This window comes from Muscardinus avellanarius (genome assembly GCF_963383645.1).
Source record: "Muscardinus avellanarius genome assembly, chromosome: 2".
NCBI classification, from domain to species: Eukaryota; Metazoa; Chordata; class Mammalia; order Rodentia; family Gliridae; genus Muscardinus; species Muscardinus avellanarius.
The window spans coordinates 148,997,993-149,022,631 of record NC_137787.1 but is presented as its reverse complement, the minus strand read 5'-3'; the positions used below and the strand labels follow the sequence as shown (position 1 = coordinate 149,022,631).

At 38.4% G+C, this 24,639-nt stretch overlaps 1 protein-coding gene across 1 annotated transcript in view; it reads right to left on the bottom strand.

The window, feature by feature from the left end:
• VWA8 (von Willebrand factor A domain containing 8) overlaps positions 1-24,639 on the bottom strand; it is a gene marked incomplete at both ends in the record, with an annotated part of 383,297 nt that overhangs the window by 88,886 nt on the left and 269,772 nt on the right. The window contains 2 exons of the mRNA XM_080688771.1: positions 16,617-16,821; positions 24,510-24,591. Coding sequence (XP_080544897.1) covers positions 16,617-16,821; positions 24,510-24,591 — 287 coding nt within the window. The remainder of the gene's footprint in view (positions 1-16,616; positions 16,822-24,509; positions 24,592-24,639) is intronic.

Below are 24,639 nucleotides of genomic sequence, written 5' to 3'. Positions count from 1 at the left end.
ATCCAATCTCCTCTCCAGCCTTCCCGATTCCCTTCAGGCTCTGCTGTTTTACCAGACACCCAGACCGGGAACAGCCTTAACACTATAACACTGGCCTCCAAGTGCCGCACTCAGCCAGTCTCCACAGACTCACACAGGTCGTTACCTGGGCCTCATGGCTTCCCGCTTCACTGGGGTTCTCTAGCCGACTGCGCATCTCTACCAAGTCCACCTGCCCAACACAGACCCCAGCGCCAAACCTTTTCTACTCAGCAAGCTTTGGCAACTCCCAGGCACAGGGAATCTGAAATCCTCCCTGGGCTTCCACGCAGCCTGGTTTCTCCTCTACATCTGACTCCCTATTGAACCACTGCCCAAGGAGACCATTTGCTTTATTGAAGAGACACTGAAGACAGACCAAGGTTGCCTGGAAGGTGAGCTTCCTTTCAATCACTTAAAAATGTCCTGTGTCAAGCCATGTGCAGTGGCACATGTCTGTAATCCTGGTACTTGAGAGGCTGAGACAAGAGGGTCACAGGTTTGAGGCCAGGCTCAGCAACTTAGTGAGACTCTCATCAACATAGTGAGACCCTATTTAAAAATAAAATAAGGGTTGGAGGTGTAGCTTGGAGGTACAATGCCCCTGGGTTCAATCCCCCATATATATGAAAACAACAACAATAACAAAGAAACCCATGTCAGCAGTTCTGTGCAGAAACAATCTCATCTCCTGCTTCCTCAGATCGCCCTGTGACGTGTTTATGGTGGCTCCAGAGCAGCCCTTCCACTCACCTCTGCTGTGGTGTACACTCTACTACCTCCTGGGGATACTTGTTGTTGAGCCTGGGGTTGCCCTTTGGGCTTTGTCGTAGATGAATTTACTCACTGCTCCTGTGGTACTGTAACCAGGCCATCCCTGGATTTGTGGTGATCCGAGCCCCTGGCATCATTCTGCCTCTTATTAAGGAAATGCCCTGCGCTCATTCTTACATCTGTGTCAGCAGTCGCGTTTTCTGGAATGCCTGGAACGCATTTCTCCTTCTTATCATCTATCCAAATGCATCCATTTTAAAGTGTGTAGCCTGAGCTCCATCTGCTTTGCTTGTAAATTTCGTCTGCACAGAACCCTCTCCTGTGAATCACTACAGCACAGCGTTCCAATTCCCCAAGTGAACATCAAGCTACACTGTTTGGTCCTCCTGGCTGCTGTTTTACGATATCAGTCTCATCTCCCCAGCTATATAGAATAAGCTCCCTGAGGATAAAAGCCATGTTTTATATTTCAGTGTCTCCCCATAGGGCCTACCTTGGGGGGCCCACAGTAAGTGCTCTACCAGAACTAGCTGGCTAATGATTTTCAAGGGACTCGAATAATCTATTGTTTGTCCCTAACCTCTGCAATTCAATAGATGACAACCTGCCAATACCACATCTTGGATCACCATCATCTCCCTAGGAAATTGTGGTTCGCTGACCTTCCTGGAGTCAGACCTAGATTATAAATACTGTTGTTAAATGCTTATAAATAAACTAGAAATACTAGAGCTGGGTGGGGAACCAACAGTATTTTAAAGGAATTGAGATTTCACTGATAAAGCCATAGGTTGTAGATAAGATGACAGGACAGAAAGACTTAGCCACCGAGAAGGCATTTATGATGACTGTGCTTTTGTCTGGTGTTATGTTTGGTGTTATGTTTGGTGCTGGGGATTGAACCCAGGGCCTTGTGCATGCTAAGCAAGTGCTCTATCACTGAGCCACATCCCCAGCCCCTGTGGTTAATTTGGAATTGCATCCATTGTTGCTTGGGATTTCTGGAAGGCTATTCTTCAATACAGAACTTTCACTGGGATTGTACTTAAAGTTTTTCACATTATTCATATGCAGATAGTTACTGATATATCAATTCATATAATGTCACATGTGAAAGTCATAGGGCAGATACTTGATTAAAGAAAATGAAATCATGGCAACAGAGCAGTTTGGAAAAAAGTGACTGCTAATGAATGAGATGCCAGCCTCCTCTGGGACAACCCAGCCAGTTCAGTTTCCTGGCTTTGTGCCCCGGCCAGGGCTCTGCTCTGCCCTGGGGCTGGCGGCCTCACACTTCACTCTAGAAATAGCACTCTTTTCTCTCTGGGAATCAATGCTTTTAGCAGTTTTTGGATGGAAGCAAAGAACATTAGTGGCTCAGTTATTGGGCTGAAGGTGGCAGAGGAAATATGTGGGCTGTGCTCTGCCTGGGAAGTGAGCAGACATTATGTGGGGGAAGACTTGTTCCTAGACCTCTACCCCCTACTAGGAAATTCTGCTGAGGCTCAAAGGAAATCAGTTCTAGGAAATCATTTTAACCCTTGTCAGGCCTCGTGTCTTGCTATGGTTTGCGTGTACCCTTTAAAACGCAGGTTGAAATGAAATTGCCACCGTGACTGTATTAAGAAGTGAGATATTTGAGAGGTGATTAGGCCCTGGGAGCTCAGATGGAATATATATGTATATTATATATTTGGTATTGGGGTTTGAAACCAGGGACATTCTATGGGGGTTCATATCCAGCCCTATTTTATTTATTTATTTATTTATTTATTTATTTATTTATTTATTATTTTTGTGGTACTGGGGATGGAACCCAGGGGTATTCTACCTCAAAACTACACCTCCAGCCCTATTTTAATTTTTTTTTTAAATGTTGAAACAGGGTCTCAGTGAGTTGCAAAGGGCCTCACTAAACAGCTGAGGCTGTCCACAAACCTCAATCCTCCTGTCTCTGCCTCCCAAATGCTGGGATTGCAAGCATACAGCACCACGCCCGCTTTATTTTTTTGTTTTAAAACAGGGCCTCACTAAATTGCTGAGGCTGCTCTCAAATCCGCAATCCTCCTTTTTCAGCCTCCCAAGTATTGGAATCACAGACATATACCGCCAAGCTCAGCAGATTAATACTATTTTTAAAAAGGTGAACTGAGCCCCCCTTTGACTCTCTGCTATTCTGTCTTAGGCTGTCCGGGGACATGTTATTCAAGGTATCATCTGAGATCAAAATTACTGGATTTTCCCAGATTACAGAGCATTAGGCCAATGCATATGTAAAACCACCCAGTCTGCAGACCTCTGTTCAAGGAGGACATATGGACTAAGATATGTCTCTGTGATCATTTGTTTGACACTTTAATTAAAATTTAACTCTGTATGCAACATACTAACACAAGAATAAGATTCATAATAAAAATTAATAATGATAACAATAATAGTGATTATTATACTTAATCCACAGTCCTTAAATTGAGGGCAGGGCCCACTGGATAGGAGTAAGGTTTGAAGTAATTTCTGGAACCCTAATCAGTACCAATGTTACCTATCATGATATTGATACCAGGGAGGTGCTGAATAGTGAGCTCATTTCCCACCTCTCTAGATTGAAGCATATGAGAAAATAGTTGCAGGTAAGTAAGATATACTTAAAAAAAGAGCATTAGGGCTGGGATGTGGCTCAGGGGAAGATCATTTGCCTAGCATGTGCAAGGCTCTATGTTCCCAGCAAAACACACGCACGCACACATGCACGCACACATACCAGATCACTTTACTACAAAGAAAATTACTTAACCTCTGATTCAACTACATCCTCCGGGAGAAGCTATCCATGTGTGGGACCTGTCTTTCATTACTTCTTAAATAGGGATGAAGACTCCTAAGAGTTTACCATTAGCTCCAGGGAGGAAGTGAATGCTACACAATCTTCCAGTTGTTTATGCATGACACTGTGATACCCAGTCAAACTACCCCATTGCAACTGCTCTTGTGTTACCCCCTCCCGTCATCAGGCTAGCATGGAAATTTTGCAACATCTTTAAGGAAAGAGTGTCAGGGATTAAGAAATGTCCCAAGAATCACTGAGAATTCTGTATTCTGTTATTGATAAAAGGCATCTGAAGGCATCCTTGCTGCCCCTGCCTCAGAGCTGTCTAAGGTTGCTTGGCTCCTTCCAGGGGAACCAAGATGATGTGATGGGCTGTACAGAGAGAAGCGCCACATGTTTAATGTCACTGGCATTTTTGGGTTTTCGCAGGGGAGGCATTCTGGACACTCTGGATATCTGACTAAATGGAGAGAGTTGTTAACACTGCTTGATCTACAGGGCATGGTGAATAAGAATACAGATTATATAATGGCTTATTCTGCTTGCTGAGCTGGGGCAAGTTACTTAACCTCTCGGCCTCAATTTCCCTATCTGTGAATTGTACACTTGGAACTTTTTCTGATTCCCAAACTGATACCAAACAATGAGACACTCTTTTTTTTGTAATGATTCTCCAACCAAATAGTTTTTTTTTTTTTTGTGGCACTGGAGATTGAACCCAGAGGCATTCTACCTTTGAGCTAAGCCCCCAGGCCAGTTTTATTTCTAATTTGGAAGTAGGGTCTCACTAAGTTGTGGAGGACTGAGTTGTCAGGGCTGGTTTCGAGCCTGTGATTCTCTTGTCTCAGCCTCCCAAGTACTGGGATCACAAGCCTGTGCCACCATGCCTGGCTTTGGATTTTTTTTTTTTTAACCTTAAGCGTTTTAAATAATTAACTTAGGATAACTTTTCATTAGTGTCATGTTCTCCAGATCATACTGACAGTGAGGGACAGATGACATGGCAGGTGTCATTGATTGCTGTATATTATTGTGATTCCTGGTGTCATTGATTGTTGTGTATTATTGTGATTCCTGGATTAGCAGCTATCAAGTAATTTTATTTGTATGTTTCAAGAGTTATTTTTATTTTTATACTGATAGGGGTTTTTATTTGTTTGTTTTGCCTATGGATGTCCAATTGTTCTAGCATCATTTGTTGACTATCCTTTCTCCATTAAACTGTTTTGACAGTTTTAATAAGAAATTAATTGGCAATATGTTTCTGAATCTATTTCTGGACAGTCTATTCTGTTCCATTGATTTTTTAAAAATTATTTCGTCAACATCATCTTGTTTTGATTATTGTAGTTTCATAGTAAACCTTAAAATTGGGCAATATGATTTTTTCTAATTTATTCTTTCTTTTGTTTTGGCTATTTAAGTTCCTTGGCCTTCCTATATAAATTTTCAGATCAGCCTCTCTGTAGCTATTAGAAGAATCCTTCATGGATTTTGGTGGAATTGTATTAAACCTACAGGTCAATGTGAAAAGAACTGACACCTTTATTATGTCAAATCTTCTTTTCTAGGAAATTGGTATATCTTTCAACTTATATAAGTATTTGAGTTCTTTCATTAGTGTTTTCTAGTACTTAGCATTTAGCGAACATATATTGCACAAATCTTGTTATATTTATACCTAAGTATTTCACTTTTAATAGAAGCTGTTTTGTAAGTGGTTCATAATTTTAGTTTTAGGTATTAACTGCTAATATATAAAAGCATGACTGATTTTTTTTTTTTTTTTTTGGTGTTTGTGTTACTGGGCATTGAACCCAGGAGTATTCTACTTCTGAACTATATCTACAGTCCTATTTTATTTTATTTATTTTTTGTAGTACTGGGGATGGAGCCCAGTGGCACTCTATTTATGATTCACACCCCCAGCCCTATTTTATTCTTTTTTTTAAAATTTTGAAACAGGGTCTCACTCAGTTGCAGAGGTCTTACACCAGCTGAGGCTGGTGTCGAACCTATGATCCTCCTGTCTCATCCTCCCAAGTACTAGGATTACAGGCATGTATGATTGATTTTTGACATTGCTTAGAATACTCATTAGTTCTAAGTGTTTTTTTTATTGCTTATTTGTTTGATTTTGGGGGCAATTCCATGCGATCTTCTAGGTAGGCAATAACATCTGTAAACAGGGACAGTTTTACTTCTTTCTTTTAAATCCACATGCCTTTTGTTTATTTCTATTTTCTTATTGCACTGTTTAAGACTTCCAGTTTGACACTGGATAGGAACGATGGGCACGGTCATCTTTATCTTATCCCCAGTGCTAGGGGATTCGCCATTGGGTCATTCACCATTAGGTGTGGTGCTAGCTGTGGGGTTTTCACAGATGCCCTTTATCAAGTTGAAGAAATGGCCTTCTATTACTTCTATTACCACTTCAATTTCCAGGCTGCCTCGTGTCAAGGCCAAAAGACACTGGAGGAAAACAGGGAAACACATGGCTAGTCCAATGGCAGCTCATGTCCTGTCTTCTTCCTCTCTCCACCTGCTGCCATTACATTTTCAGAGACTTTAACAGCTGCACATGCATTCTGTCCAGGTTTTACAGGTGCATTCAGTGGGAGAGACTCTTATTCTATAACTGGGACCCTTGAGTAGTTTTGAAATGAAAAAAGAAAATTAACCTGTTAGATTATGCAGTTCCATTAAAAAATATGTATTAAGTGTTGAGGAGCCAATGAGTTCAACTTAATCTCCACTCCTCAGGAACTGTGTCATGCCTATCCTTAGTCCTCATTTTTTTTCTACCTGCTGAATTCCTGCTTGTTATTTTGAACTAGTTTTAAATATTTATCAAAGTAATAAATACATAGTTTAATAACCCAAAAGGTACTAGAAGAGGTATAACAAAAATAGTAACCTCCTGTCCTTGCAATTCCCACTCTGCAAAGGTCAGAGCTTCAATTTTGCTTACTATAATTTCTGCTATGCCTCCATATTTCTCAATAATATTCTTATATTATTTTTAGTTTTCAATTTCAGACATAATCTTTTTACTATGAAAGGTATGGATTATTGTACATCTCTTAGTTCAAATGCACATTACTAATTTTCCCTCTTCTTATTCTCTTATAGACTGGTGTCATATACAAATCAATATTAATTATTTACCTTATTAAAATGATATGATACCTATGTGCAGTAATGTGTTAATATATAGTACTGCAAGTTTCCATTAAAATAATACATATTACTAGCCAGGCGCAGTGGCACAGGCCGGTAATCCTAATACTTGTGAGGCTGAGACAGGAGGATCCTAGGTTTGGTTTGAGGCCAGCCTCAACAATTTAGTGAGGCCCTCAGCAATTTAGTGAGACCCTGTTTCAAAAAAATAAAAAGGCTGAAGGTATAGGTTGGAGGTAGAATGCCACTGGGTCAATCCCCAGTGCTGATGTAGTAGTAGTAGTAATATAAATCATACATATTACTACATAGTTAATATACTATTATCTACTATGACATTTTCATTTTTCCTACCACCTAATGTCCTATTAAGTACTCTTTATTAATCCTTAGCTCTATTTTATATATTTATCAGTAATTGTTCCACAAATTCTCCATCAAATCTTTGAACTACTCTCAAGTCACCAGCCTATAGTATTACCAGTTTCTCTTTCTTGTTTTTGAACATAGTGTATGGTTTTTTTTTTTTTTTGGTGGTACTGGGGTTCCTGGAAGCCCTTCTACCTCTGGGCTATACTCCCAGACCTATTTTATATTTTTTGAAACAGGGTCTCTTAAGCCAGCGAGGCTGGCTTCGAACCAGCGCGATCCTCCTGTCTCCGCCTCCCAAGCGCGGGGATTACAAGCGTGCGCCACCACGCCCGGCTTGAACATAGTGTATGTAACTTGTTCTTTACTTCCCCCAACTTAGAAGTTTTCAGCACTGTTCCATTACCCAAGGGGCTCTCCATTTCCAGTGGATATGAGGTGGTGTGTGTGTATGTGTGTGCGCATATGGTGTGTGTTCATTTGTTACTCTGAATATCTGTTATTTAGATCAGTGATTTGTGTGTGTGTGTGTGGGGGGTACTAGGGATTGAACCCAGGGGCATTCTACCTCCAGTATACACCCCCAGCACTATTTTATTTTTTATTTTGAAAGGTCTCACTAAGTTGCGAAGGGCCTCACAAGTTCCTGAGGCTGTCCTTAAACTTGTGGTTTTCCTGTCTCAGCCTCCCAAGTACTGGGATTACAAGTATGTGCCAACACACCCTGCTGAACTATTTTTCTCCTTTTTAGTGGTACTGGGGATTGAACCCAGGGGTATTCTACCTCTGAGCTATACTCTCAGCCCTATTTTTTATTCTTTATTTTAAAATTTTTTTATTGGTGTACTGCAGTCATACATCTTAATGGGATACAAGGTGGTAGAGGCATACATACACACATCACCCATTTAGCCCTTCCTCAATTAAGCAGGGTCTCTCACTAAGTCTCACTAAGTGTGGAGGGTCTCACTAGCTGAGGCTGGGATGAACCTGCAATCCTTATCTCAGCCTTCCAGCTCCAGCTGGATTTTTTTTTTTTTTTTTTTTTTTTTTGGTGGTTCCTGGAAACCCTTCTACCTCTGGGCTACACTCCCAGACCTATTTTATATTTTTATTTGGAAACAGGGTCTCTTAAGCCAGTGCGGCTGGCTTCGAACCTGTGCAATCCTCGTGTCTCTGCCTCCACAAGCATGCGCCACCACCCCTGGCATCCAGTGGGAATTTTTAAAAATGACTTTTTGTGTCCTTTCTGTCCTTTAATTTCCTCTTTCTGGAATTTATATTATCCAGATAAAACTTCCTTATCTCCTATTTTAAATTTCTTTGTGTTTTGAAAGACATATCCCTTAATCTCCAACCTCTTTTATTGAGATTTTAACAGTTTTTGCTACCATCTTTTAATTTCCAAGATGTCCTTCCTGCTATTTGAAGAGTTCCATGTTAAAGTAGTATCCAATTTCTATTTTTTTATTACAATATTTTCTCTAATCAGTCTGAGAATATTGTTATTTTGTGAAGTGTTTTCCTATTATCTGTATCATCTCTATTTTTTCAAAGTTTATTTTTATGTTTGTTTTGCTTCTATCTTTTGTATAGGACATTATCCCTTAATATTTAAGAGCAATTTCTTAAAAGTGGCCTTTTTGGGGGGAATCACGGTGGGGCTTGTCAACAAGTTGGTCTTTGTAAAATGATAGGGGAAGAACTTGCAGATGTTGGCATTACAAAGTCTCATCTCTGGGGCATGTCAGTTTCAAAAGAGAATATTTCTAATTTGCTGCCCAGGGAATATAAATATGGCGCCAATTTCCTTGTATCCAAGTAGGGAAACCGATGGACTTTTACTGTATCTTCCTGTTCCTTGTATGGTCTCACTCCTGTCCTATGTGGTAAAAGTCCTTAGCACAACTCCTGCCTTTTGTGGGATAGAGGAGAGCCAGCTGTCTAAGAGCATAAGAGGGAGGAGAAAATCTAGATGCTTAAATGGCCTCTGTACAGACTTTCTATTAATCGTCCATATTTCGGTGCTACCCACACTTCAACCTTCAGAGCTGCACAGTGCCGTCAAGCTCTAAAGTCAACAAAAGCTAAAAAACTAAACCAGAAAAGCTAAGAAAGACAGCTCCAAATCTGACTTGCTCCTTACTGTTCTTAGAACTTAGGCTCAGTGATGTATCTTTTGCTGGGTGTTTTTTGGACTTGTTCTAATTTGTCTTTTGAATAAGGCTAAACACTATAATCCTCTGCTGACAATTGTCCTGTCATTGATTTCCTGCTTTTCTTCAAGCTGACAGGTTTAGGCAAAGACCATTTTTACAATTCCTTTTTTGGGCCTGACCAAACTTTCTCCAAACGGGATTATAAACAAAGCTTCCATTTTAACACTAGGATAGATGATGAATTATGTAACTCATTGGGTCAGTATTTAATATTAGGCATTGGGGTAACAATGTTTCATTTTAATTTGGCTTTGTCTCCTTAGATGCATTAAAGAATTCTATACCCCAGTATTATTTAAATTCTGTGTTTCTAATTTTTATTGTTTACTGAATACTTACTTTCTCTGTGCCAGGTTAATGTATTTTGTTTCTATGGAATTTTATAAAGTGCAATGGTATTCTCTTTCTCCCTCCTTTCCCCCCTTCTCTCTCTTTCTCGCTCTCTCTTTGTGTGGTACTGGGAATTGAACCCAAGAGTGTCCTACCTTTGAGATATATACCGGACCTTATTTCATTTTTTATTTTGAAACAGGGCCTCACTATGTTGCTAAGGGCCTCCCTAACTTGCTGTGGCTGGCCTTGAACTTGCAGTCTTCCTGTCTCAGCCTCCCAAGTACTGGGATTACAGGTATGTACCACCATGCCTGGCTTAGTAGTAATATCTTTATGTTATAATTAGAAAATGAAGTTTCAAAGAGAATAAGTAACTTGCCAAAGATCACATACACTCTGTTAAGTACGTATTTGAGGCCATGTTTGACCACTCCAAATTTCATGTTCTTAAGCCACAAGCTATACTGCTTATGAATAAAAATCATTTTATCTGTAAACATAATGACAAGAAGGTTTATTTCTACCACCACTGTGATGTGTGGATTATACATAAGTACATGCCAAATAAGCTCAGCATTGTAAAAATATCAGAGCCACTGATTATTAAGCTATTCATTGTATTTGACATTTCAATTTATAATTGGTATATTCCTGAATTAATTTTTTTCCCATAACTTGTAATAAGTTTTACTTGTTAAAAGACTGCTTTTGAGCCGGGCATGGTGGTGCACGCTTGTAATCCCCGCGCTTGGGAAGTGGAGACAGGAGGATCGCGCAGGTTCGAAGCCAGCTGCACTGACTTAAGAGACCCTGTTTCCAAATAAAAAAGTATAAAAATAGGTCTGGGAGTATAGCCTGGAGGTAGAAGGGCTTCCAGGAACCCCAGTACCACCAAATAAATAAATAAATAAATAAATAAATAAATAAATAAATAAATGACTGCTTTTTAATTTACTGATCATATCCCTCAACGATATGCGCTGGGGGTCACTAAAATTGGATTTAATCATCTTAAAGCTTGTCATGAGCCAGGTGTGGTGGCGTACGCTTGTAATCCCAGCATTCGGGAGGGGAGACTGGAGGATCACTGTTTGTAGACAGCTTCAGCTACTTAGTGAGGCCCCTTGCAACTCAGTGAGACCTTGTTTCAAAAATAAAGAATAAAAATTGTCACTGAGAGGTAGAATGTCCCTGGGTTCCATCCCTAGTACTGAAAAAAAAATTTTTTTTTTTTGCCATGAGAGAAGAGAACTGATATTCCTGCTGTTGATTTGAAAAGAAATTCCTTAAGGTTAGGCCTTTTTTTAAAAAAATATGGAAGTGAGATGGTACTTCTATTTTTAATCTTAGTCTAAAACTCTAGACCACTTAAAATTTCCATAGTTTATAGAGGAAACATTCTCCTCAAATATATACGAAAGTTTAATGGAAACTGATAGCCCACAATTAGAAACTTGCTGAGTTGCTTGTCTTAAGGAGGTGGTTATTGATTTAATTTGAGTTGTACCCAATGATTTTTGATAATCTTGTGATCAGTGGAAGCATTAGTTCCTGAGGACTGTAAGAATCAATTAGCAGCTCTGTTTCTGAAATACAATGTGTACAAGAAAGGAGGCCTCTACACATGAACCTGTGAGTGCCATCTCACTCCAGGGCAGATCTCTCTGATTCTTTTGTTCAAACCAAGCATGGCGCTGCCAATCTGGAGTTAGGACATCCTCAACCCTCCAGGTGTCCCAGAGCTAGCATGACACTATCGATCTGTGTTCTCAGTACTCCTCTCCCTTTTCTTTTACCGCGTTCCCTTCCTATTTGCACATCCATTGCTTTATTTCTGAAAGGCCTTGCTCTTGGTAACTGTCATAATTCTCCTCAGAGAGTTGGTTGATAAAGACTTAATTAAGCCAGTAGCATGCCAGAGCCAAGTTGTACCAGATTGTGAGAGATAATTTGCTAAATATTCAGGAATTCTTGCAGGAAGACTGTTAACCTTTGGCGGCTAGGTATCAGCCACGGAGGAAATGTTTGCACCATGGAAATTGGTAAATGTTGTTAACACTTCCCCCTGCCCCCGTGAGAGCTGGTTTGTCAGCACACCACTGGGTGCTAAACTCCGCAGGGGATCTTATATTGAGCAGTTGCTCCTGAAAACCTCAAAGACTCAAAATGAATGTCTAGGCCTGGGATTTCTCTAACAGAAATAAGTGACAGAAAAATCATTAGAGGCATTGCCCATGGGTTACCACATAGTCACGCAGCTAGACCATCTTGGTGAAAGAGTTAAAAAAAAAAAGGTATTACTTTTCTGGGTCAAGAAAGATGCCCAGACGCATATGTACATATAACCATCATACAGAATATGAATCTTTCTATAACAGCCACCCACTGAATCAGGCTGTTTTGAATTACTGACCAAAGCAAAGAATAAGTGTAACAGTGGACCATGCTTCTTAAAAAGAACCAAGAACTGTGAGACGCCACAGAGGATCTGGAGACATTAGCCAGTATACTGAAAAACTAAATTTACTAAGAGTGACACTTAAATAACCTAGTGATTTCTTTTCTTTTTCTTCTTCTTGTTTTTTCTACACTGGAGATTGAATCCAGGGGCATTCTAACTCTGAGATATACCCCCTGCCCTTTTTATTTTTATTTTTAATTTTTTGTTTTGAAACAGGGTCTCCTCAAGTTGCTGAGAGTCTTACTACATTGATAAGGTTGTTCTTGAACCTACAATCCTCCTGTCTCAGCCTCCCAAGTACTAGGATTATAGGTGTGTGTCACCACACCTATCTAATCTAGTGTTTTCTAAAGCTGAAAATAGGCCTTAATGGTTGACTGAAATCTTTTTTTAAAAATATACTCTTATTAGTGCATTGTACTTATACATGATAATGAGGTTCAGAGTGGTGGAAAGACACATGCATACAGCACGTGGGGTCTGTCTACATCCTATCCCATTCCCTCCTTTGCCCATACATTATTGAGCCTGGTATTGATAACTTCATATGTACATAACATTGTTTGGATTGTTTCTTTTATCAAGTCTCCATCCTGTCTCATTTATTTGAAGTCCCTTTTGTTCCCCAATTTCTTTTTGGCTTCCACATACGAGAGAGAAAACATACAATCTTTCACTTTCTGAGACTGGCTAATCTCACTTAGCATAGTGGAGATCTTTAAAAACTTTGGACTAATGGCTAAAGAAAGGCCAGGATCAGATAAGTCTCACTGAATTACATTTATTCGTAGAGAATATGCTTTGAACGGGCTAATGATGCCTAATATAAACCAGTTACCTTTTCCATGTGTCTCTTCCGAGGCCTCTCTTTCCCAAGCTTTGTGTGTTCACTGTGCCCCAGGCCCTATCCTCACTCAAGTATTTGTAAGTTCTAGTTTCACACTGTGTTTCAGATTTTCTCCATTTCAAAATGACATGGTTAAGGAAGTACTATTCAAAGGTCTCAAATGTATTCTACCAGCAACATATGGAGGATTTATTTTGTGATTTGTTTACTAAAATTAGAAAACACCATTTGGAAGTTTGAACTTTTAACCTTTTTGGTTCTACAAGAATGGCTAACCAAGAACCTTTGATAAATTATTTGATTTCTTGATTTCTGAGGAAAACTGTGATACAGCTTTAATAGCATTCTTGGGAGAAATATAAATGTAACAAAATAAATATATAAAAATATACTTTATAGAGAAAAGCATTAAATATAGCAAAAATATGGATTATAACTAGTCCATGTTTTAGAAAATATGGAATTTTAATACAACAAATGTGAGTTATTACTAATAGGCTCTCAGAACTACAATTATAACAATATTGTGAATTTGTTGTTATAGTTATTTACCAAAGAAGAAACACATGTTCCTGACAAAGCATATCAAAATAATGAACACATTTTACAGTCAGAACTTAATAAGTATCCTCTTAGAAGATGTACTCATTTAAAAAATATGGTAATGGCCGGGCGTGGTGGCACATGCTTGTAATCCCTGTGCTTGGGAGGCTGAGACAGGAGGATAGCACGGGTTTGAAGCCAGCCTCAGCTATTTAGTGAGGCTCTCAGCAACTTAGTAAGACCCTATTTCCAAATAAAATATAAAATAGGTCTAGGAGTATAGCCCGGAGGTAGAAAGTCCCTGGGTTCCACCCCCAGCACACCCCCCCCCCACGCCAAAGAATTCATTTAAAAAATTCAAATGAACACTGACTTCAAAGCTAATACTTATAGAGGTCTGAAATGCAGGAAAGATATAGGGGCATAAGTACGGACAGTTTATTTGCTACCATGCAGAGGAATCAGAGAAAGATGGGGGTCTCTTTGTGGCAAATGGCTTAGCAGGTTGTTTGCTCAGCCTTCAATGACTACTTAAAGGAGAGTCCCCTACTCATCAGGAGCCACACAATACAGGAGTGTGTAAACCTTCCAGGCAGAAGGCCTGGGGCTGACTCCCAAAGGTTGGAGTGCAAAGCAGGTCTGACCTTCCATGGTGTACATGTAGTAATCCCTTCTGGCCACTAGATGACGATCAGGTTACTCTGTCAGTGATAGCCAGGCAGCTTGAAGCCAGCAATGTTAGGCAGAGTACCATGAATCTATTCTCTCTATGAAAGACATTTTCCAAGCTCCAAAATCAGGAGCACACTTATGCTGAATAAAGACTCCACAAAGGAGGTACCGCAAGTATCACTTGTGATTGCCTGGAATGAGTCCTATTATGTTGTAAGTCAATACATGAGCCTAAGTCAGAGCTGGTATGTATATGGTCTCATTATTTACTAAGATACTTGACAAAAACTTAAGATAATGTCATACTATTTGTACAATTTGTCTTTCTGTTTAAACAAAGATGCATGCTCACAAATTCTTTCTCAGTCTGAGTATGTATATAAGTATAAATTTTCAGCAGCTTAGTGAGACCCTGTTTCCAAATAAAATATAAAATAGGTCTGAGGGTATAGCATGAAGGTAGAAGGCCCCTGGGTTCCATTCCAAGTACCACACAAATTTTTTTTTCCAACATCAACCAAAATGGATCAAGGAATCTTAGGAGAATTGTTAGCTAACATGTATTCTGGTTTTCCAAATGCAACCATAATGTAATTCTTAGTTATTTTATAATATCTGCATCTTGAGCTAGAGACATAAAGTTATATATTTCTTAGGAAATGTTTGATTTTGGGAAAGTTCAGTTATACTGTATAATGTAGCCAAATATTTGGTTATTATTGAGGTGTGAGATATTTTAATTCTTTTTACTTATAATTTAATAACTATATATTCACTCAATAAATACTAATTTAGGTATATAAAAATCTAAAATGGACAATTTGTGATAGTTTAAAAGAAGTACATTTGTTATCAAAGAGCTTCAATTACCAATATAATTTACTATATAGAAGTATGAGCATAAACAAAGATATTAAGGAGCTGGGAAAATAAAGATTCACAATATAGTTAGACAAGTCCCTGGGAAGAGAAGAGCTACACAGTTAAGACATAAATAGGGGTTAATATTTGCAATAGTCAAGAACATTATCAAAATCATGAGTAAAAATCCTTTTTAAAGCTTTTTTGAGAAAAAAAATTAAAGCCTTAATTGTGGCTACAAACCTTGGCATAGGGAAAATATGACCTTTGATCTTCACAGCATATAAGAAATAAACTGTATGAAATTCAAACACAATAGTATTTGCTGTTAGGCGCCAATGACTGTAGTGAAAAACAGGGACTTAATTTGAAGAGGGAATAAACTAATGTCTAGAATAATAAAAGAAATGGAACTCTGAGTAATTAGTTTTCTAAATATTGTTATGAATGGTGAACAATATTCATATGATCTATTGAAATTAACAAGATGTTTATTTTAGGGTAGTGCATTTAACTTAATTAAATTAACATATTTATGTCCCTTCAAAAGCATTTAAGGTTGCTAGCCTACTCTGGTTTGAGGTTTTAAAAATGTTTCTATAAGCTTTTAAGGATCTAAGAGAAATATGTATTATTTGTTCACATCTATTTCTCTTTTAAGGAAAATCATAAAATAATGGCAAAATACTAATTAGCAATCAGTTGCTGAAAGAATCATTGGTGGAAATGTCTTATTAACTAGCTCTTTGCAGAGCAACACAGCTGGCAGGAATCCACTTTTCTTTTTGCTAGATAAAAATGAAATGTAAATAGAGAAGTTTTGTTTTCAAGAGTAAAATAAATAAATTGCAAACAAATCCTGTTATGACATGCTGCAGTATAGAAGGGTACACGGCCTTTCTTGTTTTTCCAATTAGTTCCAGACAGCAAATAGATGGAGTGCTGAGTTGTTTCTAGAATTGCCAGGTTTCATTTCACTTTGGTGGCCTGTTCCCATATTTCTTTTCAGGGTAGTGTTGGGTCAACTTGTGATTGCTATATCTGCATTATTTAGAAAGAAGGAAATTGGCAAAAACTCTATTGGATGCACATTTTGCTACAGTCTAGAGGTTTGGGTCTTACAAGGATTTGCTGTGAGTTAGACCCTCTGTTTCCTAGGTAGCACACAGAGATGCTGACAACGATGGGAATAAATTGAGAACAGATGCAAGGAGGTGCTGGAAACTGGTTCATACTTAAAGTTGAAAAATTAAAATTGATGACTGCATTTGAATGTTGTGATCTCAGTAACCTATACATTTAAGTACTGACAGAAAAAAGGCACATTTTTATGTTTTTACTATCTAGGTGAATATATTTGTCTTTTTTGGCTATGAGTTAAAAAATTACTTGCTATTTAAGCAAGTGTATTTGAGTCACTGAGCCAGAAGCTTTAATGAGTGTGATATTTGGAACTAAATTCATGCCTGCACACTCACTCCCAAGAGCGCACGCTGATCAGAGTGGTACCTGCATGTGCCTGTCGCCTTCTTGCCCGATCATGTTTCTCCATTCCATGAGTGAGTGCTGCAGACGTTCAAGTCCAGTTTCCCAAAGCCGGATGCGACCTCCCATGTCCACAGTCACAATGCCACTTCTGTCCCACTCAGCTAGCAGTACGTCTGTATCCGAAATAGTAGACAGCCAGGTGGTAAATGGTGAGAGAGACTCCGATCTGAAAAGGAAATCCAAAGTGAAGGTAAGAAGCCACAAAGATAAAGCATGTTCCCAACATGCTATTATACCTGCCTTTACCTACTTAACAAAATAGGAGATTTTTTAGGGATATATGTTATAAGCAAAAATGAGACACACAACATACTGAGTTTGTAAACACAAGGCAGGACAATGATAAGTACAAAAACAAGAAAGATTCTTCTCTCTTTCTCTCTCTCTCTCTCTCTCTCCTCTTATACTAGGGATTAAACCCAGTGACATTCTACTTCTGAGCTACTCCACCAGTCCTATTTTATTCTCTTATTCTATTTTGAAATATCATCTTACTGTGTTGCAGAGGGCCTTGCTAAGTTGCTAAGGCTGGCTCTGATCCTGTGATCCTCCTGTCTCAGCCTCCCAAGTATTGGGATAATAAGTGTGTGCCACCATGACCAACTCTCTTTTTTAAATTTTTTTCAGGTTTTTAAAATAACCTTTATTAGCCAGGCGTGGTGGTGCACGCTTGTAATCTCCACGCCTGGGAGGCAGAGACAGGAGGATCGCGCAGGTACGAAGCCAGCCGCGCTGGCTTAAGAGACCCTGTCTCCAAATAAAAATATAAAAATAGGTCTGGGAGTGTAACCCGGTGGTAGAAGGGTTTCCTGGAACCCCAGTACCACCAAATAAATAAATAAATAAATAAATAAATAAATAAATAAATAATAACCTTTATTTTTTATTTATTTTTTTGGTGGTACTGGGGTTCCTGGAAGCTGTACCACTAAAAAATATAAATAAATAAAAAATAACCCTTATTTTTTATTTTATTTTATATGTCATTTGTGTGATCAAGATCATAGTATGTACTGTGCTTTTCCACACATCAATATTGAATTAAAAATCCCAAAGCTACAAGAGTATTTTCGATAAATTTTACCATAAGTTTCTGTGTGCATTTTTGGTAAATACTTGTGCTCATTGTACACAAAGTTCCTATTTATGTCCTAACACCTTAACTTCATAGATGCCCCAAAGTGACAGTGTACGGTAATAAGTAGAGCTTAGTGAATTAGCCAACTTGTAAATACCTTTTTGTTATAATTGTTAAGAAAGGTGCATCTTGGGCATGGAGTTGTTATACCTCTGGGCAGTGTGTATTAGATTTGTTCATCTGGCTGGCAGCAGAGGGGCAGAAGGAAATGCACAGAGGGGGAGCAAGTGTTTCTCAGATTTACATTTTGATTTTGATGTGAGCCATTGGTGTGTGTGCACCTTTGTGCTGTCCCATAATAATACCTGAATTCATTGGGAACATGCTTTCAAGCTAATATTTTAGTAGTAGAAATCTGATAACTTTTAAAAACATGCTGATATACTCTTGCTTTTTATCTCATTTTAAATCAAGCATTAAGGAAATGCAGCATTTTACTCAACTCTGCCAATATGTCTATCCAAAGGCCTGTCGCTATTTCTGTCTTCAGTGAAATTTTCGCCTAAGAAAGGCAGGATTACAATTTTTTTGAACAGATTGAGTTGGTGCACTATATCTTTTTATATTTTTAAGGAAGATATTTTTATAATTATCCACAACATATTACCTATTGATAGTCTATTATAGTAACGAAGCTAATTCAATTACTAATTGAGCAAATGATTTGGGTTCACTAAACTTTTTTTTTTGCAGGTCTGGGGATGGAACCCAGAAGCATTCGACCTCCAAGCTACACCCCTTGCCCTATTTTTTTATTCTTTATTTTGAAACAGGGTCTCACTAAGTTGCAGAGGGCTTCACTAAGTAGCTGAGGCTGTCCGTGAACTGCGATCCTCTGGTCTCAGCCTCCCGAATGCTGGGATTACAAGCGTGCGCCACCACACCCGGCTTGGGTTCACTAAACTTTAAACATGCTCATCACAGTGAGACCCAACCTGCACTGTGATGGTGTCAGGAGGGAGGCCTTTGGGAGGTTAATTAGGCTGAGGTGAGGATGTGAGGGTAGAAATCCCATGATGGGATTGTTCCTACAGGAAGAGCCCCGAGGGTTTGCGCTGTCTCTCCCCAGTTGTGTCCTCTCCTGCACCATGCTAGGATGCAGCAAGAAGGCAGCCGTCTGTAAGAGAGCCCTCGGCAGAACCAGAGTGGCTGGCACCTTGGCCTTGACTTTCCCAGCTTTCAGACTGTGAGAAGCAAATGTTGGTCTTTTAAGCCACCCAGGCTATGGGTTATGGCAGCCTAAACTAAGCCAGAACAGTAAGTACATTAAGAGATAAGATACTAACCTATCCATTGTAAAGGACAAAGATATACAGTAACCTATTGGTTATTTACATTTTCCTGTATTTGTGGACACCAGATGACATTAACAATTCCCTGCTAGGAAGAAAGGAACACTAATCTAGCTCAGGCCTCCCACTCCTGCACCAGGACTCACTCCTCGGCTGTCTCATGTCAGTGCTGTAATCAATGTCTTGTTTATACATTTCAACTCCATTTACACTTCATTTTTGCCTTTTCTGATAGAAACAAATAAATCTATAACAAGGAATAGATATGTTTCTTTTCTTATATATTTCACACTCATATATTTCTGAAATATATTATAAATTATGCATATATTTCTAGTAATGCAACTTTTATCAGTGTCAACTGTATATTTTTTTCTGAATGTAGTGTTTACTGTACAAATGTTTACTATACAAATGACATAAATGATAAATTCCAAGGACCAGTTTTTACTTTTAAATGCACCTAATATTTTCTGTATGAAATAAATAACACAAAAGGATTATTTGACCCAATTAAAAAACATAATAAACTATTAATGTAGATTGGGAAAAACCACAGTATCTTTATATATTAGAATCTTTATATATTAAATTATCATGCTAAAAAATAAAGTGAGAGTCTGCCTTCGTTGCTATGGTCACACAGTAAAGTGCAGTACTCTTGAAGGCAGACGTCTTAGGAAATGTCTAATGGAGGAGGAGGAGCAAGAGGACAGGGCCATGTGTTTCAGAACTACTGTACAGCACCTCTGGAAGAACTCAACCAAAGTAACATTTGCTAGGATATAGGCTTTATTTCATGGTGCTCTCTCAAAAATATTTTCTTTAGGAAAAGGATTAGTACTTAGAGATGAGGAAATAAAGAGATATTAAGGAGTAATAAAATTTACTCATGTGAGATCGTGATGTTTGAATTTCTGCTGAGAACACTTAAGCTGTGTGAACCTTTTGAGCACTATCTCCTGGTTGCCCTTCTTTACTGCAAAATCTTTAACTTAGAGGTAAAATTTCTTTCATAATAACAAGAAAGGAAGAACTGAAGACATTATATATTTACTACAATTTGCACATCAGATGTAAAACCTCTTTTCACTCTTTTTCAAAATACATGTTTTCAAAGAACTCAAACTTTCACTATTTGCAGACGACATGATACTATATTTAGAAAACCCAACAAACTCAACCAAAAGGCTTATAGAACTGATCAACAAATTCAGCAAAGTATCTGGATCCAAAATCAATCTTAAGCCGGGCGTGGTGGCGCATGCTTGTAATCCCCGCGCTTGGGAGGCAGAGACAGGAGGATCACGCAGGTTTGAAGCCAGCCGCATGCGGGCTTAGGAGACCCTGTTTCCAAATAAAAAATATAAAAATAGGTCTGGGAGTGTAGCCCGGAGGTAGAAGGCCTTCCAGGAACCCCAGTACCACCAAAAAACAAACAAAGAAACAAAACAAAACAAACAAAAAACAAAAAAACAAAAAACAAAAACAAAAATCAATCTTAAAGAATCAGAAGCTTTCCTGTACACTAACCATAAATCCACTGAAAAAGAAATTCAGAAAACACAGACACTCAGGATCTCCTACAAAAAAAATAAAATACTTAGGAATAAAATTGACCAAGGAGGTAAAAGATCTCTACAAAGAAAATTATAAAACACTGAAAAAAGAAATCGAAGATCTTAGAAGATGGAAGGAACTTCCATGTTCATGGATTGGCAGAATAAATATCATTAGAATGGCCATCCTTCCAAAAGTGATCTACAGATTTAATGCAATGCCCATTAAACTACCAAGATCATTCCTCACAGACATAGAAAAATCAGTCCTTAAATTTATCAGGAATAACAAAAAGCCCAGAATAGCCAAGGTAGTTCTCAGCAACAAAAACCATGCAGGAGGAATCACAATACCTGACTTTAAACTATACTACAAAGCCACTGTTATAAAAACAGCATGGTACTGGCATAAAAACAGATACATAGACCAATGGAGCAGAATGGAAGACCCAGAAACAAGTCCATACACTTTCAGCCAATTGATTTTTGACAAAGGGGCCAAAAACATACACTGGAGAAAAGATAGCCTGTTCAACAAATGGTGTTGGCAAAACTGTTTAACTATATGCAGAAAATTGGAAATTAATCCCACCTTCTCACCCTGTACAAAAGTCAATTCAAGATGGATCAAAGACTTGGAAATCAAACCAGAGACCTTGAAGCTCCTTGAAGAGGGCATAGGTCCAACACTGCAACACATAGGCACAGATAAACACTTTCTCAACAAGACCCCAAAGGCACAACAAATTAAAAGGTGAATCAATACATGGGATTGCATGAAACTGAAGAGCTTCTGTTCAGCAAAGGAAACTATCAAGAACCTCAATCGAGAGCCAACAGAATGGGAGAAGATTTTTGCCACCTACACCACTGATAGAGGACTAATATCTAGAATATACAGAGAACTCAAGAAACTCAAAACTAAGAAAACAAAGCATCCAATAACAAAATGGGCAAATGAACTAAATAGACACTTCACAAAAGAAGAAATTCAAATGGCCAATAAACGCATGAAAAAATGCTCAACATCACTGGCAATCAGAGAGTTGCAAATCAAAACTACCCTGAGATTTCACCTAACCCCAACTAGAATGGCAATCATTCAAAACACAAACAACAACAGATGCTGGCGAGGATGTGGAGAAGTGGGAACTCTAAGACATTGTTGGTGGGATTGCAAATTAGTGCAACCACTTTGGAAAACAGTATGGAGAATCCTCAGAAGAATGGGAACAAATCTACCATTTGATCCAGCAATACCACTTCTGGGTATCTACCCAAAAGAAAGGAAAACAAACTACCAAACTAATGCATGTGTATCTATGTTCATAGCTGCACAATTCACTATAGCCAATGTATGGAACCAGCCAAGATGTCCATCAACAGATGAATGGATTACAAAACTGTGGGATATGTACACAATAGAATTTTACTCAGCCATTAAAAGAAACTCAATTACATCATTTTCAGGGAAATGGATGGAACTGGAGGACATTATGCTAAGTGAGATTAGTCAGTCACAAAAAATAAGAAATCAGATGCTTTCCCTAATATGTGAGAGTTAGGGAGAAATGGGTCATAGGAGGAACTTTAGATGAAAAAGGAGATCCTATAGAGGAACAAACAAGGCAACCTAAAGGAGGAGAAAGGAGGGGGGAAGAGGAAAATCTCTAAAACACACAATGTACTTAAACATATTGAAGTCAACCACTAAGCCAAGCAAGGGAAGGACGGATGGGGAGGGAATGGGGTGGAATTGGGTAGGGGTTAAATCAGTGATGTGTACATGTATGTACACACAAGTTTTTTACCCCAGTATGATGTATGAATATAACACACCAATAAAAAATAAAAAAAAACACATGTTTTCCTCTGACATAATAATTAAGTTTTAAATGAACATACAATATTATAGTAGAATGAAGCCTAGATTTACATATGTCCACATAGGAGGACTAGGCAAAAACATAAATGTCATAAATGCAAAAACATCGTACAAAAACCTGAAGACATAATGAAACATGAGGACAAAAGCAATAAGTTCATTTGGCTCTGCAATTACATTATATTTTTATTATATTTTATATTATTTGAAGTTAGCCATCAAATGGAAAATTTAAGCAACTATCAAAGGCAAAAAACCCTAAAATCCTATATACATAGGAAATAATTATGTATATGTTTCTACCCCACACACCAAAATTTATAAAGAATATATGTCAAAATGATATATATTGGGCTAAATAAAATACATTATTAAGGTTAATTTCAAGTGTTTCTTTTAGATTTTTAATGTGACTATGAGAAATATAAAACTACACGAGGGCCTGTATTATATTTCCACTGGAGAGCGCCACTCTGGATGGATGGATCATGGCACCCAGCTGCCGCCTGGCTGCACACATGCACACAGCTGCTCTCCCAGGAGTTCTCGTGGCAGGTAGAACATGGAGCTCACACAGAACAACAAAAATCAATGAAGCAAAAAGCCCCCGAGGGGGAAACCGAGAGGAGTATTGGAAAAAATGATCAATGCTCTAGAAATAATTTTAAAAAGGTGTTCTTTGATTTTGTCACTTGAACAAATTGCCTATTTAATGAGCACACAACTGAGATGGAATAAGGAATTTCTTCAGATGACTTAAGGCCACTTGTTAGTAAGCCAACAACACATCAACATATTCCAAGAAGTCATACTTATATTTGTTGGAACAAGTAAATCTATTTGAGTCATGATTTCATTTCACATGTTTTTTGAATCTGATGAAGGGGCTCTCAGAAATGTACCCATTATTGCTGAGGCATTTTGTTCTGTCATACTGAGGGGTGCTGTCAACTTCTGGGGGTTGGAGAAGAGGAAAGAAAGGTAGCCTGGTGATGCTGAGGTGACTGGCAGGTTTCAGTCTCCAGCCTTCCTCTGATCTTGGCAGGCTCTCCAGGCGCCTCCACCTGAGATCTGGGGCAAGGCTTTACCCCTGTGTTTGGAGGGCTCAGTCGAATGTGAGAAAGCATATGAGAGGAGGGATATGATCTTAATCTAGATCAAAGTGGAGGAGAGAGATTTGATCTGAAATATTTCATCATTTGAATTTCATTTCCCTTCTTAGGAAGATACAACAAAGTTCAACAGGAGCTTTTGGCCTGCGGGGACCAAAAAAGGTAAAATGGAAAAATTAGGGTAAGTAGATCAAAGCAGGTATGGGCTGAGCTTGAGAGAGGGAGACGGGCAGTGAGGCATCCGGGAAGGACGGGCTACAGATGAGGATACCTTGTGCCTCAAGGGCAGAGACAAGCATTATTGGTTTTGCTTTTGCATCTGGAGTCTAGTTTAAAGGCTTTGCTTTGATAATAAACGCAGTGGGTGGTAATCAGTTCCTTTTGCAATGTCTGGGAATCCTTTGGCTACTATACGGCCTTGATAACTACAGATGCACAGTGACATATTTAGAAACAGTATTAAGCAAAAGCTATTTAAATTCCTCTGACATTTTGAATACATTTACTTCAGAAAACTAATATATAAAGTTAATACGTATTAAAATAACTGCAATACTAACAATGCTATTTCAGGTTCAAAAAAACTTAGCATTAGAACAGATCAAACAAAAGAGAGTGAAGGCCAGAAAGCTGATAGATTTATACTTATATAAAACATTCAAAAATATTTGAATATTTTTATTTTTAAGATGAAAATAAAAATGACAGTGAAGCATGCATAAGAACAATAAGATATAAACCAACTGTAACAGAGGGAAGGGTAGAGCTTACCATTTATAGAAGCAAAACACACACATTAATTCAGAATGCTTGGTAAGTACTCATTTTTGTGACATATTAAGCTAAAAACAAAGGTGAAATGGATTACCTGGGAACAGGGATGTACCGGAGTTTCTTTGATTGAAGGTCAGTGACTTCTACATAACCAGCTGACTGTGGGGGGGTAACATCTGCAAACAAACCATGACATGAGCCCAATCTTAATTGACTGCTTGAAG